This window comes from Anomaloglossus baeobatrachus, chromosome 9 (genome assembly GCF_048569485.1).
Source record: "Anomaloglossus baeobatrachus isolate aAnoBae1 chromosome 9, aAnoBae1.hap1, whole genome shotgun sequence".
Lineage (NCBI taxonomy): Eukaryota > Metazoa > Chordata > Amphibia > Anura > Aromobatidae > Anomaloglossus > Anomaloglossus baeobatrachus.
This window is the reverse complement of record NC_134361.1, coordinates 204979893-205002293: the sequence shown is the minus strand read 5'-3', so window position 1 is coordinate 205002293 and position 22401 is coordinate 204979893. Positions and strand designations below refer to the sequence as shown.

Sequence of the window (22401 nt, the reverse complement as noted above, 5' to 3'; positions counted from 1 at the left end):
GAAACCCTTTTTATAGAAAAAAATGAAAGTAGCACTGTGATTGGTCGCTAAAGAAAACAAAGTCTGAGCTTTCTGATTGGTAACTTGACCCTTACGTTATTCCGGTTCTACCCACCCATTGCAGATGTCGCGGGCTAGCTCTAGCCTTATAAAACACTATAAACACACTAATAGCTTTTACACAGTAAAAATAAATAAATTAAACACATTGAAATAATTTTTTTTACAGATGGGTATAATAGGACAGACTTGCACCCAAGGAGGCCCACAATAGAATGACGTGTATATAAATGGGAGCAAAATGTTGATCCCGATACAGTATGGGGGGAGGGGGCTGTGCCCTATATTTGTAGTGATATAGACATAACATGTAGCAGAGTTACTGCCAGATGGAAATCTACTCTCCGTGACCTCCTGATGGGCTAGTGCCTGTACACAGCAGCCTATCCGAGCACTCAGAGCTGCAGTATAAAGCATGGAGGAAGAAAAATTTAGAGCATGTGGATTACAGAGTTAATACTTACATGCAGTGACTTTTGTGCATTTTCTATAGATCTGCTCAATATGCTCATTACATTTTTATGACACATCCGCCTTGATCATTAACGATCCGTTGCACAGATCTGATTTTTTTTGCTCTCTATTGACTTATAATAATGCAAAACGAAAGTAAAAGTAGCTTTAGGCTATGTGCACATGCTGCAGATTTGGTGCAGAAATTTTCAGCACAAGATCTGCAGGCTGTGGCAAAAAAAGTGTCAAAACCGGATGCAGATTTGATGAGGTTTTGGTGAGGTTTTGATGCAGTTTTCATGAGGTTTTAATGCAGTTTTGGTGAGGGTTTCATGCAGTTTTAGTACGGTTTTGATGAAGTTTTGATGAGGTTTTCATGCAGTTTTGGTGCGGTTTTGATGAGGATTTGGTGCAGTTTTTATGAGGTTTTGATGCAGTTTTGATGTGGTTTTGATGAGGTCTTGATGTGGTTTTTCGGCTGAAGTCAATGGATGACAAAACACTGCTAAACCTGACCAATAACTGACATGCTCCAGATTTTTTCTGCATCAAAATCCGCAGCAAAACCGCACCGTGTGCAGAGCAAATCTTAAATCCCATAGACTTTGCTGGCTTCAGGAAAGGCATGCAGATTTTGATGCAGATTTCTGAAAAACTGCATCAAAAACCGCAGCGCGTGCACAGGGCCTAAGTCGTTGTTCTGCTGCATCATGAGATAAAAAGAATGAAATTGATGGGTTGCTGAATTCTTAGCATGGCAGACACAAATGGTAGCCAATATTAGGTTCTGTCTTGCTCCATCATGGTGTCCGTCATTTTACCCAGCCTCAAAGAGTGAACTAAAGGTGATGTTGCCCCATAATAGTTAAAACGGGCGACCTATAGGTGCTGGGTCATGCCACTAAGAAATAAGCAATTTGATTAGTGTTGACCGGGCCGGGCGTCTAGTACCAGTCCTTCTATGCTGGTAACCTCGGTCTGGCATGAGGGGAACCTTCTGATGCCTACTGTGCCCAGAATATCATAACATGGCATGACTAGGCCTTACACAAAATCCTGGTGTTGTGGTGTCTAGTCATCATCATCAGAGGCGTCCTGGATGCCAGGCACAGAACACCGGACTGGACGCTGAACAATACCTTGAAGGGCCCATGGGCCACATATTGCCTCCTCTCTCATGACCTTCCTTTTTAAGGCATTGTCAGACGAAAACAAGGTGATTAGATAGGTGATAACTTATCGATCAATGGGGGTCCGACTGTTACGAAAACAAGGTGATTAGATAGGTAATAATGTATTGATTAATGGGGGTCCGACTGTTACGAAAACAAGGTGATTAGATAGGTGATAATGTATTGATTAATGGGGGTCCCACTGTTGGAGGCGAAAACAAGGTGATTAGATAGGTGATAATGTATCGATCAATGGGGGTCCGACTGTTGGAGGCGAAAACAAGGTGATTAGATAGGTGATAACTTATTGATCAATGGGGGTCCGACTGTTGGAGGCGAAAACAAGGTGATTAGATAGGTGATAAGGTATCGATCAATGGGGGTCCGACTGTTGGAGGCGAAAACAAGGTGATTAGATAGGTGATAATGTATCGATCAATGGGGGTTCGACTGTTGGAGGCAAAAACAAGGTGATTAGATAGGTGATAACTTATTGATCAATGGGGGTCCGACTGTTGGAGGCGAAAACAAGGTGATTAGATAGGTGATAAGGTATCGATCAATGGGGGTCCCACTGCTGGAGGCGAAAACAAGGTGATTAGATAGGTGATAATGTATCGATCAATGGGGGTCCGACTGTTGGAGGCGAAAACAAGGTGATTAGATAGGTGATAAGGTATGGATCGATGGGGGTCCGACTGCTGGAGGCGAAAACAAGGTGATTAGATAGGTGATAATGTATCGATCGATGGGGGTCCGACTGCTGGAGGCGAAAACAAGGTGATTAGATAGGTGATAATGTATTGATTAATGGGGGTCCGACTGTTGGAGGCAAAAACAAGGTGATTAGATAGGTGATAATGTATTGATCAATGGGGGTCCGACTGTTGGAGGCGAAAACAAGGTGATTAGATAGGTGATAAGGTATCGATCAATGGGGGTCCGACTGCTGGAGGCGAAAACAAGGTGATTAGAGAGGTGATAATGTATCGATCAATGGGGGTCCGACTGCTGGAGGCGAAAACAAGGTGATTAGATAGGTGATAATGTATTGATTAATGGGGGTCCGACTGTTGGAGGCGAAAACAAGGTGATTAGATATTTGATAATGTATCGATCAATGGGGGTCCGACTGTTGGAGGAGAAAACAAGGTGATTAGATAGGTGATAACCTATCGATCAATGGGGGTCCGACTGCTGGAGGCGAAAACAAGGTGATTAGATAGGTGATAAATTATCGATCAATGGGGGTCCGACTGCTGGAGGTGGAAGCAAGGTGATTAGATAGGTGATAACTTATCGATCAATGAGGGTCCGACTGTTGGAGGCGAAAATAAGGTGATTAGATAGGTGATAATGTATCGATCAATGGGGGTCCGACTGTTGGAGAGTGGGCAGTTTAATCCTCGGCCTTTCAAGGCGGCGCCCTGGTAGCTTTATCTGTTTGACAGGATCCCTTTAAGGTTAAATATTAGGATAATTGATGAGAAGGTCAGTGCCATTGCAACTACTTCTATATATTTGGGGCACCTTGTATCCATTTCCAAATGTTCCTGAGGTATTTGTCATCTGCTACTCTATAGATGGTCGATAAATGGCCTCTCGGCACAATCACACGCTGATACACGACCGTCAAGTCTTCTGATATGTAAAAGCAAATACTGCAGGTTGGATTCAGAGGTTTATACTTAGGTTGGTTATGTAGCTTAATAAAAAAAAAAAACAAAAACAGTAATAATTGCAACTGTCCACGCTCCACCATCAGACCAGTCCTGAGGTAAGTGTCCATCTTTCTCCTTCCCAAGGTTCTAGAATACGTCTTCTCCTTCCCTCGTGTTAGTGGCTTTGTTATCCGTCAAGTAGAAATTAATGGCTGATCTTGTGTCCATGACCGTTATCAAGATGGATCTTCTATGTTGCTTTGGACATGACATAAGTTATCTGCTTCAAGACCTTCACGATAAAGTCACAGCTTTAGAAACACCGTTCTTAATGTCTCCCGTATTGGCGATGGTCCGCAGGGTGGTCCGCACCGCAGTTACGCTCGGCTGCTGGTGCTGCAGGGGGTACTTTGTGTGCTGTCGATACTGTGGTTTGTGCTGCTACTCTCCGAGCCTCCAGGCAATGTCGGAACCGGCTGCATCTTAAAAGAGGAGCCTACAAGGAGAAAATTGAATGAGACATTGCTTAAAATGTAGAAGTTATCTGGTTTATAATAGTGTGGAGGTCGCCTGAGCTATAGCTTGTTTGTTCAAACGTAATAAGAATATCTGTGTATATAAATAATCAAAATGTAGATGTAGTTGCATAATTATCTGTCAGTCTATGTAGCCATCGCATAGACCCCAAAATATAATTCTAAGCTGTATAAGTCATGAAGGAGTTAACCAAAGATAATGAAGCCAGAATGTGAAGCTGCAAAGTCTTCAGTAGCTTCACACAGAAAGAATGTACAGAAACAAACTGCGCTGTGAGAAATTAAGGAGTAAAAGTACTCCCTGTCTAGCTTCAAGGTTATTCATGCATATTGTATACTTGGATCTATCTAATACACGAGTTAGTTGGTGATGCTGGTTCAAGGAGAACATGTCTCATGTATTCATGTCTGATACATTAATATCGGCTCTGATATATATAGCTAATACGGCACCGTCTCTGGATATCCCAAACGAAGACTCCATTAGCAGTCTTCAACCCAAATTCCTCCCTTGACAATAGGACTATTATAGAAAGGGAAATGGAGTTCTGTAGCACCTGAAATATCCGTGTATTATAAGGGCACATAAGTGATTTTAATAAGATCCCTGTAATGCTTTACTTCTCCGGTGGTGCCGCTGTATGGAAATGACCACTTCCCCACAGATTAACTCTTTCCCTCCACATGCTGTTCATGTGGAGCTGAGCCCGTTCCACATAGGGCAGATGCCGGCTGTGTTATACAGCCGGCATTTGCCCCTAGCAGCTGCGAGCGGAGCTAGATCCGACCACTACGGCTAAAAGGAAGCGGTCAGGTCCCATATGCCTTGTACTCTACAAGCAGGGTGATGTGTAGCCTAAAAACCCTTCCGACCCATCCCTGTGTTATAAATAAAGTTTTAGAACTTACGTGTTACCTATGTTAATGAGCAGAGGGACTAGTCCCAAGGGCGTCGCTTTGCCCCGTCTAGTTTGCCTTCTTTCCGTGGTATTATGTCACTGTAGGCGTAATACCATGGATTTACATGAGCGACGTCACCGTCAGCTCCCGGAGATCCCGCACATTCGCACTTATCATTCGCGCAGCCTCCTTAGCCGGGTGTACGCTTGTCGGCTTCACAAGTGCACTCACTGCGCATGATCTGAAGACTCCTGCGCTTCCGACCATGAGCAGAGCGCATCTAAAGCCGCCAAGCAAACACCCGGCTAAGGAGGCTGCACGAATGATAAGTGCGCACGCGCAGGATCTCCAGGAGCTGACGGTGACGTCTCTCATGTAAATCCATTGTATCACACCCACAGGGACGTGATACCACGGAAAGCAGGGCTGTGGAGTCGGTAAGCCAAACCTTCGACTCCGACTCCGACTCCGACTCCGACTCCTCAAATTCTCTTGCACCGACTCCGACTCCGGCTCCGACTCCGACTCCGGCTCCGACTCCGACTCCGGCTCCGGCTCCTACATATATTGCTTATAGTTAGGTGAAAAATTTATTGTAGTACATGAATATGTGTATGTGAACATTAGACATTTAATAATTTTTATGATACAATAATCAAGATATTTGGATAGAACATAAAATATATTTATTGGATACAACTTTAGAACACAAAAAACTGTAATAAATTGTAAATATGTAATACACTATGTAATATACAGTAGATTACATATATATCTTGTGTGTGTATATACACTGTGTATATATATATAATATTACATATTTACAATTTATTAGTTTTTTGTGTTCTAAAGTTGTATCCAATAAATATTTTATGTTCTATCCAAATATCTTGATTATTGTATCATAAAAACAATTAAATGTCTGATGTTCACATTATACTACAATAAATTTTTCACTTAAATATAAGCATTATACTAAATGTTATTATTTAGTAAAATATTCAGCACATTCTGCATTGCACTCCTGTCCCCAATTTATTATATATTTTAGGAGTCGGAGTCGGTGCATTTTATACCGACTCCAACTCCGACTCCACCAAAATGAGCTCCGACTCCGACTCCGACTCCGACTCCACAGCCCTGACGGAAAGAAGGCAAACTAGACGGGGGAAGCGATGCCCTGGGGACTAGTCCCTCTGTTTATTTACATAGGGATCACGTAAGTTATAAAATGTTTTTTTATAAATTCATATTACACAATATTACAACACAGGGATGAGTAGGAAGGGGCTTTTACACCACACATTACCCTGCTTTGTAGGTTACAAGGCATATGGGGCCTGACAGGTTCCCTTTAATCTTTTACATGCCATTCCCAGCAGTATAAAATATTATATGGCACCCATTGATATATTTGTTAGGCCTCCTTCACACGTCAGTGAAAAACACACTGACGTGATAAAGGTGCGTATGTCCCTCCATGTGCAATGATTATTGCATACTTGTGATCTCCGTGTGCTATCCGTGATAATACACGGGTATCAGGCACTAAGGGCCTGTGCGCACTCTGCGGTTTTTACCACGGTTTTGCTGCAGAAAATGTTCATAAGCTTGCTGCAGTCCTTCCCCAGCAAAACCTATGGTAAAAAAAAAAAAAGCTGCGCGCACATTGCGGTTTTTTTCACCAACAGGTTTTGCTGCATGTTTTCTGCAGCAAAAAGAATTGCATGTCATTTTTTTTCCACAGGTACCTGCGGTTTTTGCCATAGATAATGGTCAAAAACCGCAGGGAACAACCCGCGGAAAAACCGCGGCAAATCGACGTAAGATCGCATGCGGTTTTCGGGTGCGGTTTGCTGCGTTTTTTTACCGCAGGTGCGGTAATCTTTCAGAGGGTTCCGAATTTTCTTAATTAAATTCCATTTTCTAGTGCGCGAGCCTAAAGGGTGCTTTACACGCTGCGACATCGCTAACGATATATCGTCGGGGTCACGTCGTTAGTGACGCATATCCGGCGCCGTTAACGACATTGCAGCGTGTGACACCAAGGAGCGACGATCAACGATTGCAAAAACGTCAAAAATCGTTGATCGTTGACACGTCGCTCCTTTTCAAAATATCGTTGGTGGTGCATGCCGCTGGTTGTTCGTTGTTCCCGAGGTAGCACACATCGCTTTGTGTGACACCGCAGGAACGACGAACATCTCCTTACCTGCGTCCACCGGCAATGAGGAAGGAAGGAGGTGGGCGGCATGTTCCGGCCGCTCATCTTCGCCCCCTCCTCTGCTATTGGGCGGCCGCTTAGTGACGCCGAACGAACCGCCCCCTTAGAAAGGAGGCGGTTTGCTGGTCACAGCGACGTCGCTAGGCAGGTAAGTACGTGTGACGGGTGTTAGCGATATTGTGTGCCACGGGCAGCGATTTGCCCATGACGCACAACCGACGGGGGAGGGTACGCTCGCTAGCGATATCGATAGCGATATTGCAGCGTGTAAAGTACCCTTTATACTCACCTGTCCACGCCACCGCTGTCCATGGTGCTGAAGTCTCCCACAATGCTGTCTCCGGCCGCCTCTGTTTCCCCTCTGCAGCTACTTCTGGGTCGGCTGTGCAGTGAATATACATGAGCATAATTAGCCGGCCTGGAAGCAGAGACGGCAGCGGCTGAAGACAGCATCGCTGGAGACGGGTGAGTATTAAAAAGCTCTTTATTATAAATGTACATGTTTTTCTGGTCCGTGTTTTACGGATCATACCACTGTGTAGTCCGTGGGACATTAGTGATGCCAGAGAAAAACGACACGTCTCAATGCAGAACATACGGACACACGTGTGCGCCACATGGATACACGTCAATGAGAAATCACTGATATGTGCGCAGACCCTTTTATTTTAATGGGTCTGTATATGTTCATGATTCTGGTACGTATAAAAACTAGAACATACGTACCAGAATCACTGATGTGTGAAGGGGGCCCTATGTGCACAAAAAAAAGAGGAATTTTATGGATCAAAAGCAAAAGGGTAACCGCCGTGGATAATTTTCTACTTCTCTCATTGATTTTTTTCATCTCCTTTGGAAAACGGAGTCCCCCTGCTGTGTATCCACCATTGAACTATTGAAGCCTTCCAGGAGGAACAATAGAGTAGTGCCGACCACTTGATTTTTTATTTTCTTGTTTCATTAACCCCTTAAATGCTGCTATCAATCACTGACAGCGACACTTAAAGAGGTATTCCCATCTCCAAGATCCTATACCAATAGGTATAATAATAATATTGGCAAATATCTTCAATGAGAAATGTAGTATAGTTCTCCTGATTAGGTATGTTTCTTACCTCATTAGGTATCCATGGTTACAACCACTAGCTACTAACTGTTAGTATATGAGTGGTCGTAACCATGGATACCTAAGCTACTGCAATGCCCTGCACATGAGGTAAGAGACATAGCTAATCTGGAGAACTATACTACATTTCTAATTGGAGATATTTGGTAATATTGTTATTATTACACCTACTACATATTGGGAGATGGGAATACCCCTTTAAGTGATGTGATCCTGCACATAATCGCTGGGTGATCATGGCAGCCGAGAGTCTGATGTAAATGCAAAAATGAAAATTGGGTTAAATAACATTACCATTCACTGACAGCAAGCGGTGGAGAACAATTTGTTGGGTAAAGGGCACAATTCCAATTATGACATCTTATTGGTACCTTTTGCAGTTTGTAGGTGCAGAATTGGGGTTTGTCTCTAGTGGGGATGATCATAGCACTAGATACAGTCAATGCATTGTCCTGTATACACTGAAATGTTGTCATGGATGATAACACGGGTGGAGCGTTGTACTCACGTGTGCGGGTATAGATGAACCACAAGGCGGCTGTAAGCAATGCTCCAATCAGGAACGCTCCAAACGTGATTCCCAGGACGGACTCCATGCCGAGACCTCCCTCTGGAAAGACGCAACATTAGGGACCTGCGTTTTATCTATATTTTGTACTTTTTCCAATGCACTTATTCTATGTGTCTCTGTTCCTGCTGTAAGTATTTGGCCATGGCCCGATCCCCCTCCCTCCCTGTATAAGCTGATGAGCATTCAGTGTCTGTTCCTCTTCTCCCGTCTAATAGCCGTGTGTTTGTTTTGGCTTCTGGGTCGCTTCCTTCCTGCCCTCACATCTCCCCATTCCCCATGTTCTGGGGTCAGCACACACTGCTTCCTGAGGGCAGCTGTAACCCTTGTGCTGGCTGCTCCCTGCCAGTGACATCACTAGTCCCAGAGGAAGAACATTGTTGGCTCCCCAATGTCGTAGTTTACTCCCAACTCAAATATTGGGTCTATCAGTCAAGGACCCGTGGAAGCACAAGGAGTGTGAAACGGCCCGCCATCGTCCGGCGTTGTGAGCTCCCCTCACCCTCCCCCACCACTTGTACCCCTGCATGGAAACATTTAATTAAATACCGCTATTTGGATGCCGATAAGTGCCGTCTGCTTCTGTCTCCCTTTGGATCCTATCAGTCAATATATTGACACTTTGCATCTGATTTGTATTTTTGTGTTGCGAATAAGAGAGGAACAATTCTATTTGCAATGCCCTGGTCAGAGGCGTATCTAGGGGGGGGCTGGTGGGGCATGTGCCCCGAGCGATGCTCGTGTGCCTGCGTTATCCCCTGGACAAGAGATGTATCTAGGGGGGGAGCTGGCGGGGCATGTGCCCCGGGTGCTGCTCCTGTGCCTGCGTTATCCCCTGGACAAGATGTGTATCTGGGGGGGGGGCTGGCGGAGCATGTGCCCCGGGTGCTGCTCCTGTGCCTGCGTTATCCCCAGTACAAGATGTGTATCTGGGGGGGGGGGCTGGTGGGGCATGTGCCCCGGGCGCTGCTCCTGTGCCTGCGTTATTCCCAGGACAAGATGTGTATCTGGGGGGGGCTGGTGGGGCATGTGCCCCGGGCGCTGCTCCTGTGCCTACATTATCCCCAGGACAAGAGGTGTATCTAGGGGGTGAGCTGACGTGGCAAGTGCCCCAGGAGCAGCTCATGTGCCGGCATTATCCCCAGGATCAGAGGCGTATCTAGGGGGGGGCTGGTGGGGCATGTGCCCCGAGCGCTGCTCGTGTGCCTGCGTTATCCCCTGGACAAGAGATGTATCTAGGGGGGGAGCTGGCGGAGCATGTGCCCCGGGTGCTGCTCCTGTGCCTGCGCTATCCCCAGTACAAGATGTGTATCTGGGGGGGCGGGCTGGGGGGGCATGTGCCCCGGGCGCTGCTCCTGTGCCTACATTATCCCCAGGTCAAGAGGTGTATCTAGGGGGTGAGCTGACGTGGCAAGTGCCCCAGGAGCAGCTCATGTGCCGGCATTATCCCCAGGATCAGAGGCATATCTACAGGGGCTGACAGGGCATGTGTCCTGGGTGCCACTCATATGCCTGCATTTTCCGCAAGACCAGAGGCATATCTAGGTAGGGGGAGTCGGCGGGGCATGTGCCCACGTGCACCTTCTGTGCCTGTATTATCCCCAGGATTCCAGGTGTATGTAGGGGGGGAGCTGGCGAGCATGTGCCCCGGGTGCAGCCTCTGTGCATGCATTATCAGCAGGACCAGAGGCATATCTGGAGGGGGCTGGGGGGGGGATGTGCCTCAGGCACAGCTCCTGTGCCTGCATTATCCCCGGAACCAGAGGCATATCTGGGGGGGGCTGGCGGGGTATGTGCCCTGGGTGCAGCTCCTGTGCCTGCATTATCCCTACGATCCTCCTGAGGATATTGCAGGCACAGGAGCTGCACATAGGACACATGCCCTGCCAGCCCCCCTACATACGCCTCTTGTCCTTGGGATAATGCAGGCACCGGAGCTACGCCCAGTGCACATGCCCCGCCAGCCCCCCTACATACGCCTCTGGTCCTGGGGATAATGCAGGGACAGGAGCTCCACCCAGTGCAAATGCCCCGCCAGCCCCTCCACTAATTACGCCTCAGGCCAGGTATGGTGTGCAATCTATTTCTCCATGGCAGCCAGTCTTCGCTTCTGCATCGGGCATCCTTAGCCTGGAATCCTGGGCACTTCGTTGCCTTTACTAGGCCTTGTGACTCCTCAATGTGCATTGTGCCGTAATGTCATGATGTCAGAGGGACCTAGTAAGCACAAGACGTGCTGGGTGAAGAATGCCTGGTGCAGAAGTGAAGACCAGCTATAACGGAGGACAAGGGTGGAAGCCAGGCTTAGGCACTACTAATCATATTTTTCCTTTCTATTGGGAACCATATAAAACCACCCTGTGATATTCAGATAAAACATTTCCACATCAGTAAATTACATTTTTTTGCTTATCCCTCATTAATTTGTGGGTTCCAAAATTGGTTATAAATCATTATATTTTTGATCAGCGTGTGTCCGGCTGCTGAAACTCCCAACAAAAGCAAAAACGGAAAGTCAGAAGTGATGAGACGAATGCTGCGCTACTCTGCGATTGAGGGCTAACTCGGAAACCTTTTATTCGGCCCATTTTGGGGCAAAGCTGAGCACTTCTGTCCCTCTATTTTAGCATTTAAGGGAGGTCTGAAATATCTCTATGATTTGTCAAAAGTTTTCTTTAAAGGGACCGTACAGACAATACTGAAATATATTATTCCCAGTATAGGGAATCAATGAGAAAGTGTGTGATGTTCCTCTTCTTCATCCAACCACTACTTTTCACATTAGTTCCTTTCTCCTATCAGATCAGTTAAACTACATCTTAACAATTGCTTTAACTGAAAATAATAAACCTTCTAATAATAAAGGTTGACTATGATATAAATCACTTACTTTGAGGGTTCGACTTGCTGACGATAGTTACATCCAACAACTCGTACACACAGTCCTAGGATAGTATAGAATGGGGATAAAATGAGATGGGCACAATCAATAAAAGCGAATACCTACTGTGTTTCCCTAAAATAAGCCCTACCAGTAGTAATATTTGGCATTTTCGGAGTAAAGGCCCCGTCACAAGCAGCGATATCACTAAGCGAGCGTACCCGCCCCGTCGTTTGTGCGTCATGGGCAAATCGCTGCCCGTGGCGCACAATATCGTTCGGAGCCGTCACACGGACTTATCTGCCTAGCGACGTCGCTGTGGCCGGCAAACCGCCTCCTTTCTAAGGGGGTAGTTTGTACGGCGTCACAGCTGCGTCACTAAGCGGCCGCCCAATAGAAGCGGAGGGGCGGAGATGAGCGGGACGTAACATCCCGCCCACCTCCTTCCTTCCGCATTGCCGGTGGCCGCAGATAAGCTGTAGTTCGTCGTTCCCGAGGTGTCACACGTAGCGATGTGTGCTGCCTCGGGAACGACGAACAACGTGCAACCTCAAGAATCAACGATTTAATGAAAACGAACGACGTGTCATCGATGGACGATTAGGTGAGTATTTTCCATCGTTAACGGTCGCTCATTGGTGTCACACGCAACAACGTCTCTCTAACGATGCAGGATGTGCGTCACGGAATCCGTGACCCCGGCGATATATCGTTAGATACGTCGTTGCGTGTGATGGGGCCTTTAGGCTTAAATATAAGTCCTGCCCCGAAAAAAAAGCCCTAGTTGCAGTTCATTAATGAAGTTTCCATGCAGCTAAAAAAGTTAAAGAATACAGCAGGACACTTCATTAAAGAAAGCAGACACCCCCAAAAGAGAGAAGACAGACCTTCTTGCAATCATACTCACCAGACCCCGAACAGGACACTGTAGAATGTGAGGACCTGCGGTGGAACGCATCAAGGACCTGCGGTGGAACGCATACACACACACACACACATTCAGTGATACCGTACTGCTTCAGGGACTTGGAACGCAGTGGAACATGAGGACCTGCGGTGGAACGCATCAAGGACCTGTGGTGGACCGCATACATACACACACATTCAGTGATACCGTATTGCTTCAGGGATTTGGAACGCAGTGGAACATAAGGACCTGTGGTGGAACGCATCAAGGACCTGCGCTGATATGGAACGCATGCACACACATTCAGTGATACCGTACTGCTCTGGGGACCTGGGACACAGAGGAACGTGAGGACCTACGGTGGAACGCATCAAGGACCTGCAGTGGAACACATCGATGTGTTCCACTGCTGGTCCTCCATAGGTTCCAGTGCGTCCCTGGAGCAGTACAGTATCACCGAATTTGTGTGTGCGTTCCACCGTAGGTCCTCGCCTTCCACAGTTCTGCCGACCGGAAGCAGTATGCTGTGTCCGGATGTTTCTGTGTGTGTAATATTCCTGCAATCAGATATGCGTCAGTGCTGGCCAGAAGCAGGGGAAGACCGCTGTGGAGCACACAACGACCTGCTGGGAGCACCCACTGTGGATCGCAGGAGGACCTGGGAGCGATGCAGATGTCCGGGGTCTGGTAAGTATGATTCGTCTTGTATTGTCTGCCTTTTTTGGAGGGTAAACTTACCCCCAACCCGTGTTTACACAAAAATAAGCTCTACCCTGAAAATAAGCCCTAGCACATTTTTTCAAGGCAAAAAAAAATATAAGATAGTGTCTTATGTTTTGGGGAAACAAGATAACACACAGCAATTACATGATATTGGGGAAGCACTGACCCTACACTTTAATGTGTTGGAGATATAGGCAAAGCCTGGTGCTCTTGGGTTCCTGGTGCCTTCACCTAGACCCCAGTGACTTAATATGTCCACTCCATTTTGATATACTTGGACAATAGATATGAGCGAATTGATTCACTGGATCCTGGTCCATTTGTCACATTAGTAGTGTGCGGTTATCGACCCGTTTAATTGACCCGTTGTCACACCAGAACAATGACCTCACGCTTGGCCTACAAATCAGAAGCAGCACTGGGAATACTAGAGGCAGGAGGCAGATAGCAGGACTCCTGTCCAGGGTTCTGTAAATCGATTTGCTATTCTCTATTGCCCAGCCTAATTTTTCCACAATTTTATTGTCTTTAGTGAGATGATCTTTACATTTTTGCCCCTTTTCTTATGCCCCATTAAATCCTCATGGAAAAATCGAGGACCCCTAAACCGACCCTCTTTAGTAATTGATCTGCTCTCACTTTGGAGGACAGGTGGGTCCATGTATCCCTTTCAAAATGTTGCAAATATATTATGTATTTCTAGAAAATAAAGAGAAGATGTGAAATCTATTTAAAACTTTATGGCTATTTTTCTACATCAAATTGCCTCAACACAAATCAGATGCCTTGGGTCTGGCAACGGGGTCATTGGACCCCCCTCAGACACCAGAGCTCAGCATCTATTCTTCTTTACGTCTCCCAAAACTTACCAGTGGGACATCATATCTATAACAGAAGGAACAGCTGAGTTTGGCAGAGGATGTGGCTGGCAGTGATAATCCTTGAGTGTTAAATATCCAGAAGAATCTGTCATTGATAAACTGGGGCCGGCTTTTGTTCAGCATCACAGTCTTGTTGCCCACCGATAAATCACACTCACATATCGACAGGTTTATGAGGTTAGTTTCCACCTTCCAGAAGAACAGTGAGAAAAGAATAGGTCAAACTTTGGCCGACAACTCATATACTTGGTCTCCATCACCCCTCCCCTCCATCCATGCCCTAGGGGTGACAATCCAGGAGAAGGAGAACTGAAAAAAATTATAATTTGGTCACTAAGATGGCACACCTTATGTACTTAGGGCTGGATTCAAATTGGTTGAGTCCTCTGGTAGGGAAGATATAGGAGGAATGTTCAAGTTTGGCGACACAGATATTTTGATGAAAACCTTCTCTGATGCTTCGGATATTCTCGGAGCATATACTCAGCTTATAATCAGAGGTAGCTTAAAGCTCCTATACTCAATGTAAAAACTGTAACAGCTCCCATGGACCATGTCTCTTATACTACTGCCATCTCTTCTGGAATATGGAATATCCAGGAGGCACACGGAAAAAGTGGAGATATTGGCACTCAGAAGGGTTGGCAAATCTGGTGTGATGACGAGAACCCGGGTGAAATAAGACACAAACCACTAGGTGTTGCTAGGCACACTAGTGGAGTGGATCTGCCAGGTTGTACACTAGGTGTCACTAGACACACCTAATGAGGGGCAGTCAAACAAGCCAGGGGTCAAAAGCCAGGAGATAACATAAATGACAAAAGGAGCCGGCAGAGCCAGAGTCAGGGGACAAGCCAGGGGCGGTAAATAGAAAGGTCACATAAGTACAAGGGAGCGAGTAGAGACGGAGTCAGGGGATGAGCCGGGGTCGATAAATAGAGAGCTCACATAAGTACAAGGGAGCGAGCAGAGACGGAGTCAGGGGACAAGTCGAGGTCGGTAAACAGAGAGATTATGTAAGTACAAGGGAGCGAGCAGAGCCGGAATCAGGGGATGAGCCGGGGTCGGTAAACAGAGAATCACGTAAGTACAAGGGAGCGAGCAGAGCAGGAGTCAGGGGATGAGCCGGGGTCGGTAAACAGAGAATCACGTAAGTACAAGGGAGTGAGCAGAGCCGGAGTCAGGGGACGAGCCGGGGTCGGTAAACAGAGAATCACGTAAGTACAAGGGAGCGAGCAGAGCAGGAGTCAGGGGACAAGTCGAGGTCGGTAAACAGAGAGATCATGTAAGTACAAGGGAGCGAGCAGAGCAGGAGTCAGGGGATGAGCCGGGGTCGGTAAACAGAGAATCACGTAAGTACAAGGGAGCGAGCAGAGCCGGAGTCAGGGGACGAGCTGGGGTCGGTAAACAGAGAGGTCACGTAAGTACAAGGGAGCGAGCAGAGCCGAGTCAGGGGACGAGCCGAGGTCAGGGACTCAGGGAATCAAGTCAGTAGGTAAGTAGATGGGAGGGGAACAGCTGAAATAGGTAACGGAACAAGATCAGGTCAGACACTTATGGGAACCAGACACGTGCACGGCGAAACAGGAACTATCACTGGTGGCGTTCCGGGTGAAACAGCTCCAAGATAAAATGGAGAAATTACCTGGAACAAGGCTCCAAAGAACAGACCCCTCCCACACCACACAGGACATGACTGGGAATTCGGGAAAAATATGAGGCCCAGCAAAGGCTCTGCAGGAGAGCAGAATCATGACATTCTGGGTTCTAAAGAAGCTTCTAAGTAAATCTAGGGATTCAGCTCTCCCGGAAGCTTTCCTGCTTCGGATGCTCCATCAATAGACATTGAAGGGATGAAGAATAGGGCAGGGAATGGGTGGTGGCCTTTTTCATTTGTAAAGGTTGGCAAGTATGACCTTTGGGCTACCTCAAGCACCAGGTCTGGGTTGTGACTGCTTTATCCGCAGCCCTAAAAGCTACATTCCTGCTAATATGTGTGTGTTATCACTGCGCCCATCAATGTGTTATTAGTTTCCCCAATCCAAAAGAACCTACCCGCACATAGGTGGTCTTATCAGCGTCGAATATCTTGGTAGGCAGAGTGAAGTCAGGGTCTTGAAATACTTCCACTTTGAGTTTGGGAATCTTGCAGAGAACTATTTTCTAAGAAATAAATATACATATAAGATTATTGCAGCTTTTATTGATAAACAATTATCTGTTCTATATATACAGCATAGCAGAAAGGCGCAACCAAACTCAAGGAGCACATGTATCATAATACAATGTTATTGTAACACAATTATATATAGTCTTACCTCGAAAATATCGATGCCATTCCTTTTTACTTTTATCTAGAGAAAGAAAAAGATATATAGAAGATGCATATGAAAATGAAAGATCAGAAGGAATAAGTGAGATTCTTTTCTTCTGCCTTATAGGAATATATAAGTCCCCTATACACAGCAGTCGTACAGAACTGAGTATGGGAGGATACCCCAAATTTTGTCGGGCAGAATTCCTTATCAGTATGGCTGTGAAGTGTGGCAGGAAAACAGAAGGAAACCCACACAAACGCCTTTTAGTGGGATTTGAACCCAGGACCCCAGTGCTGCAAAGCAACACTGCGAACCCCTGTGAGCCACCTTGCTGCCCCATATGAAAACAGGTTCCACAATTGGATGTGAAAAACAAAATGTTCCTGTGCTGAGAAAATCTTATAAATGTACCCCTGCTACATGCTGTGTAATGGCTGTGTCTGACTGTGCACAAACATTGTCTAAACATACCATATCTCTTGGGCAGGGGATTAAAAAAAAAGAAAGTAGTCAGACAGGAAAGCATGGGATTGCAGCTGCTGCATTCTGTGAGGTAAAACGTTTAAAACGGAATAATATCTTTTACCTCACAGAAAGCAGCAGCTGCTACAATTCCATGCTGTCTTGTCTGTATACTCTCTCTTGTGTTCTCCCCTGCCCAGGATATGTGGTATGATCAGACCATGTGTCTGTACAGTCAGACACAGCCATTACACAGTACACAGCAGGGACATATATTTATAAGATTATCTAATGAAAGGAAAAATTTTTTTAACACATCAAATTGTAGAAATTATTTTTATTCAAACATTATTGATTAAATGTACTTTGTTCATGGGACAACCCCTTTAATTAGCATTTTATGAGAGCTCTTGTACTGGGCATTTCATGGCGGCCCAGCTGCTGACTCTCTTCCGGGGGCTCTAGGGTTAGTATTGCAGGAGGCACTGTGGTCTCAGAAAGGCACACATGTCTATGGTATATACAGTGTCTTAGGTCACTCACGCTGTTGATCATTTCGTTCCCAGACATGACGGTCTGACACTCTGTCCTTGATGTTTCCAACACGATATAGTTTTCTCGAATTTTAGCTGAGCACTGAGACTCTAGAAAAGTTATGTCGTCAACACTTTGCAGATTGCAGACCTACGATATAAAAAAAGACTTATTACGGTGATGATAGTGTAATATTCAGTGTTAACGACTACATTCATCATTGCAACAACTTCAACTGAATTTGCTAAATTTTATTTACTACTGAGGTATAAAAACATAGATCATGTAAAGATGCCTTAGGGTACTTTCACACTTGCGTTGTTTTCCTTTCGTTACAATCCGCCCTTTTGGAAAACAGCGGAATCCGTTAACGGATTCCGCTGTTTCCCATTGACTTGTATGGTTGACGGATTGTACCAAAAGGACCTGCGTTGCTTCCGCTGGGCGACGCTCCATTGCTTCCGACCAGCGGGAGGAACGCAGCATGTAACGTTGTTTTGAGCAGCGGAATCCTCTGGATTTCACTGCGCATGCTCTTTTTTTTTTTTTTTAAATCAAACTTTATTTTGGCTCGCGGTGGCCGAACATTCAGCTGAGGGCCCGGCCGTCGGCAAGCGACAGCGCTCAGCTGATCACCCGGCGGTCGGCTGCAGGGAGCGATCAGCTGATCACCCGGCGGCCGGCAAGTGACAGCGCTCAGCTGATCACCGGCGGTCGGCTGCAGGGAGCAATCAGCTGATCACCCGGCGTCTGGCAAGTGACAGCGCTCAGCTGATCACCCGGCGGCCGGCAAGTGACAGCGCTCAGCTGATCACCCGGCGTCTGGCAAGTGACAGCGCTCAGCTGATCACCCGGCGGCCGGCAAGTGACAGCGCTCAGCTGATCACCTGGCGGTCGGCTGCAGGGAGCGATCAGCTAATCACCCGGCGGCCGGCAAGTGACAGCGCTCAGCTGATCACCGGCGGTCGGCTGCAGGGAGCAATCAGCTGATCACCCGGCGTCTGGCAAGTGACAGCGCTCAGCTGATCACCCGGCGGCCGGCAAGTGACAGCGCTCAGCTGATCACCTGGCGGTCGGCTGCAGGGAGCGATCAGCTAATCACCCGGCGGCCGGCAAGTGACAGCGCTCAGCTGATCACCGGCGGTCGGCTGCAGGGAGCGATCAGCTGATCACCCGGCGGCCGGCAAGTGACAGCGCTCAGCTGATCACCGGCGGTCGGCTGCAGGGAGCGATCAGCTGATCACCCGGCGGCCGGCAAGTGACAGCGCTCAGCTGATCACCTGGCGGTCGGCTGCAGGGAGCGATCAGCTAATCACCCGGCGGCCGGCAAGTGACAGCGCTCAGCTGATCACCGGCGGTCGGCTGCAGGGAGCGATCAGCTGATCACCCGGCGGCCGGCAAGTGACAGCGCTCAGCTGATCACCGGCGGTCGGCTGCAGGGAGCGATCAGCTGATCGTTCACAATAGTAAAACTGTAAAAAAAAAATCTAAACGAATTGCGTTGTTTTGCAGCATCCGTTGCATCCGTTGTGCCACTATATGCAACACATCCGTTGCATCCGTTACACAACGCAATGCAACGGATACCGTTCACCGCAAGTGTGAAACTAGCCTTAGCCTTAGGGCTCATTCAGACTCCAGTTTTTTTGCGAAAAAGTCTTATCTGTGTTTTTCACAGATGGAACGTGTACCTGTTACTGTCTATGGTGCCATTCACACGTCTGTGTATGTTTGCAGCCGGAGAAGTCAGCACAAAATCAGAGACATGTCCAATCTAGATCCGAGTCATGGACCAAACACCCATGCAAGGCTAAGATTTTGTGAAAACAATGGGACAGCACTTGGATGCCATCCATGTATTGTTTATAGGACAAGCTTGAGAAACCTCCATCCTTTTTTGTTTCATTTAGAAAAACTGATAAAAACTGACAAATTGAACAAACTCTCATGAAAGTTGGATCGAAAAGGCTGATGAAACCCAGGCTGTCTTTTTGCATATACAAAAACACTGATTGAAACCCAAGGGCTCACTCAGATGTCTTATTTTTTATCAAAAATAGGCGGATCTCCAGCACAAAGAACATCCATAGAAACTTGGAATAAAGGTAAAATTTTATTTTATTCCAATAATGGTTAAAAAACGGGGAAGAAGGAATAAAACATAACTCCTCCGATCTACGCGTTTCAGACGCCATCGTCCAAGTTTCTATGGACGTTCTTTGTGCTGGGTATACGCCTTTTTTTGATTGACTACAGCCTTCTTGACCCACGAGCACCATCTGGATTTTCCTTCCTGGAATGACTACATGGTGGTGAGCTGATTCACTCTTTTTTAAGGCTACTTTCACACATCCGGTTTTTGCAGTGCAGATCAATCCGGCTGTGAAACCTATGCAACGGATGCGGCGAAAACACCGCATCCTTTGCATAAGTTTTTACATGCGTCCCGTCCGTTTTTTTCCGGTTGCGGCATGCTACTGAGCATGCGCAGTGGAAGAAACTGCATGCGGTGGCCGGATGCGGTTTTTTCCGCATCGCGCCGCATCCGGTGTCCATAGGCATGCATTGAAAAATGCGCTGCAGCGGCCGGATGTGGCGCGATGCGGTTTTTTTTGCCGGAGCAAAAAACGTTCCAGGCAACGTTCCATCCGGCCGCGGCATCGGCTAAATCTGCCGCATGCGGCAAAAACCGGACCGAACGCAAGCCCATGCGGCACAATACGGCACTAATGTAAGTCTATGCAAAAAAACCCGCAACCGGCGGCAAAAAAAACGGTTGCGGTTTTTCTGCAGAGCGCCGTATTGTGCCGCAGAGCAAAAACTGGATGTGTGAAAGTAGCCTAAGGCGGGCTTTGCACACTACGACATCGCAGGTGCGATGTCGGTGGGGGTCAAATTGAAAATGACGCACTTCCGGCATCGCATGCGACATCGTAGTGTGTAAAGGCTCTATGATACGATTAACGAGCGCAAAAGCGTCGTAATTGTATCATCGGTGCAGCGTCGGCGTAATCCATGATTACGCTGACGCAATGGTCCGATGTTGTTCCTCGTTCCTGCAGTAGCACACATCGCTGTGTGTGAAGCCGCATGAGTGAGGAACATCTCCTACCGGCGTCACTGCGGCTTCCGTAGGATATGCGGAAGGAAGGAGGTGGGAGGGATGTTTACATCCCGCTCATCTCCGCCCCTCCGCTCCTATTGGCCGCCTGCCGTGTGACGTCGCAGTGACGCCATACGACCCGCCCCCTTAATAAGGAGGCGGGTCGCCGGCCAGAGCGACGGTCGCAGGGCAGGTGAGTCCATGTGAAGCTGCCGTAGCGATAATGTTCGCTACGGCAGTTGTCACAAGGATATTGCAGCTGCGACGGGGGCGGGGACTATTGCGCTCAGCATCGGCTAGCATCGGCCTGCGATGTCGCAGCGTGCAAAGTGCCCCTATGTCTTATTTTTTAGTACAACTGCTATCCATTGTTACGGTTCCCGTTTCTGGGGATCTGCGTGTCTCCTTATCCTTTGCTGTGGTCTGGCTATGTTATTCTCTTGGTCCCAGGTCTGTGTGGCGCTGGAGACTATGTTCTGATTCCATGCTACTGAGCATGTGCGAGCGCTGGAGACTAAGTCCTATCTTGGAGCCACTGCACATGTGCGGGTGACATCATTGCTGACACGAGGTCACATGTCTCTGACACATTCTAAGCCGATTGGCCGCTGGTCATGTGCTTATGACGCTTTGCTCTGTGATAGGCCAGCGTGACGTCATTGCTGACGTTCTCGCAGCGGATTGGCTGGTGTCCTCCATCTTGGATGAGGCACAGAGTCTATATAAGACCCTGACGCACGCCGCCCGGTGCTCAGTCCTCTTGGTTCCTGCATAGGAGTAGACGCTCTGTGCATGTCCCTTGCGGCACGTATTCTATCTAGGTGAGCGTTATCGGTAGGGTAACGCTCTTGTACCTTGCAGCTTATGCTGTGGTCCGTATCCTCACACCTTAGTGGAGCGGACATAGGCAGGTGCTTGCTGCACATGGTCTGACTGGGCCTTGTGGTTCTACTCTGAGGTGATCGCTATCGGTAGGGTAGCGCTCCTGTACCTTTCAGCCGTACTGCTGTCCGTGTCCTCGCACCTTAGTGGAGTGGACATAGATAGGTTAGGTGGTCGTTGCCTTCTAGGGTAACGCTCCACTATGCTGCCTCCTGCAGCAGTCCGTATCCTCGCACACTAGGGGAGCGGTCATAGGCAGGAGTTTCAAGCTAGCAGCCTTGCTGCTGTCCGTTCCCTTGCATCACAAGTGGAGCGGACATAGGTAGGTGCCATATTGCACACACTACACCTAGTCTCTGTGACTGTTAACTGAGAAAGGTGCTTTCACGCTCACAGACTGTGAGACTTCTATGCACTTTTTTGTTGTATTCCTCACTCTTTTGCATTTCCACTCCTATGTTATGCTAATAAGGTAGTCGCTGTGACTTAAACAGTATACGCCGCTATTGGCCTTGGTGACACTGTGACGCAACAGTGTCAGTACCGCTTTGGTGGTACAGGTTTCCCCTATCCTCTGCCATACTCTGCAGCAGAGCTCTGCACGGTGGACCCTGACTGTCGGATAGCCTTCCATTCCCTTATTATCCGACAGCCCCCGTAACACCCATGGTCTTCCCGGATTTTACTTTTCATGGACTGAGCTCAAAATCACGGAGACCTGTCTGATTTTGATCCAAGGGTCGATAACACAAGTCTATGGGTCCGTTAAAACATAAGGACTGCACTTGGGTGACATCTGAGTGCAGTCCGATTTTCCCAGACTGACAGAAAACAGAAGGTGGAGAAATTTTGTTTTGTTTTTTCTCCACTTATGAGAAAAACTGAGGCATTTGGATCACCCTCTGATCAAAGTCTCATCTAAAAAAATTGATCTGATTTACTTGTATGTGGGAAAAACGTATATATGTCTAAAGGAGGCCTTATACTTAGAGAAGAGGGAGGAAAGCAGA

General features: G+C 47.4%; 1 protein-coding gene across 1 annotated transcript in view; it reads right to left on the bottom strand.

Moving 5' to 3' along the window:
- Window positions 1-22401, bottom strand: part of ENG (endoglin) — a 79011-nt gene that overhangs the window by 1116 nt on the left and 55494 nt on the right. Inside the window, exons 9-15 of the mRNA XM_075324303.1 lie at window positions 17416-17556; window positions 16411-16446; window positions 16148-16255; window positions 14081-14281; window positions 11591-11645; window positions 8641-8742; window positions 1-3842 (exon numbers count right to left, since the gene is read on the bottom strand). The exon at window positions 1-3842 is cut by the window's left edge and continues 1116 nt beyond it. Coding sequence (XP_075180418.1) covers window positions 3724-3842; window positions 8641-8742; window positions 11591-11645; window positions 14081-14281; window positions 16148-16255; window positions 16411-16446; window positions 17416-17556 — 762 coding nt within the window. The 3' untranslated portion in view covers window positions 1-3723. The remainder of the gene's footprint in view (window positions 3843-8640; window positions 8743-11590; window positions 11646-14080; window positions 14282-16147; window positions 16256-16410; window positions 16447-17415; window positions 17557-22401) is intronic.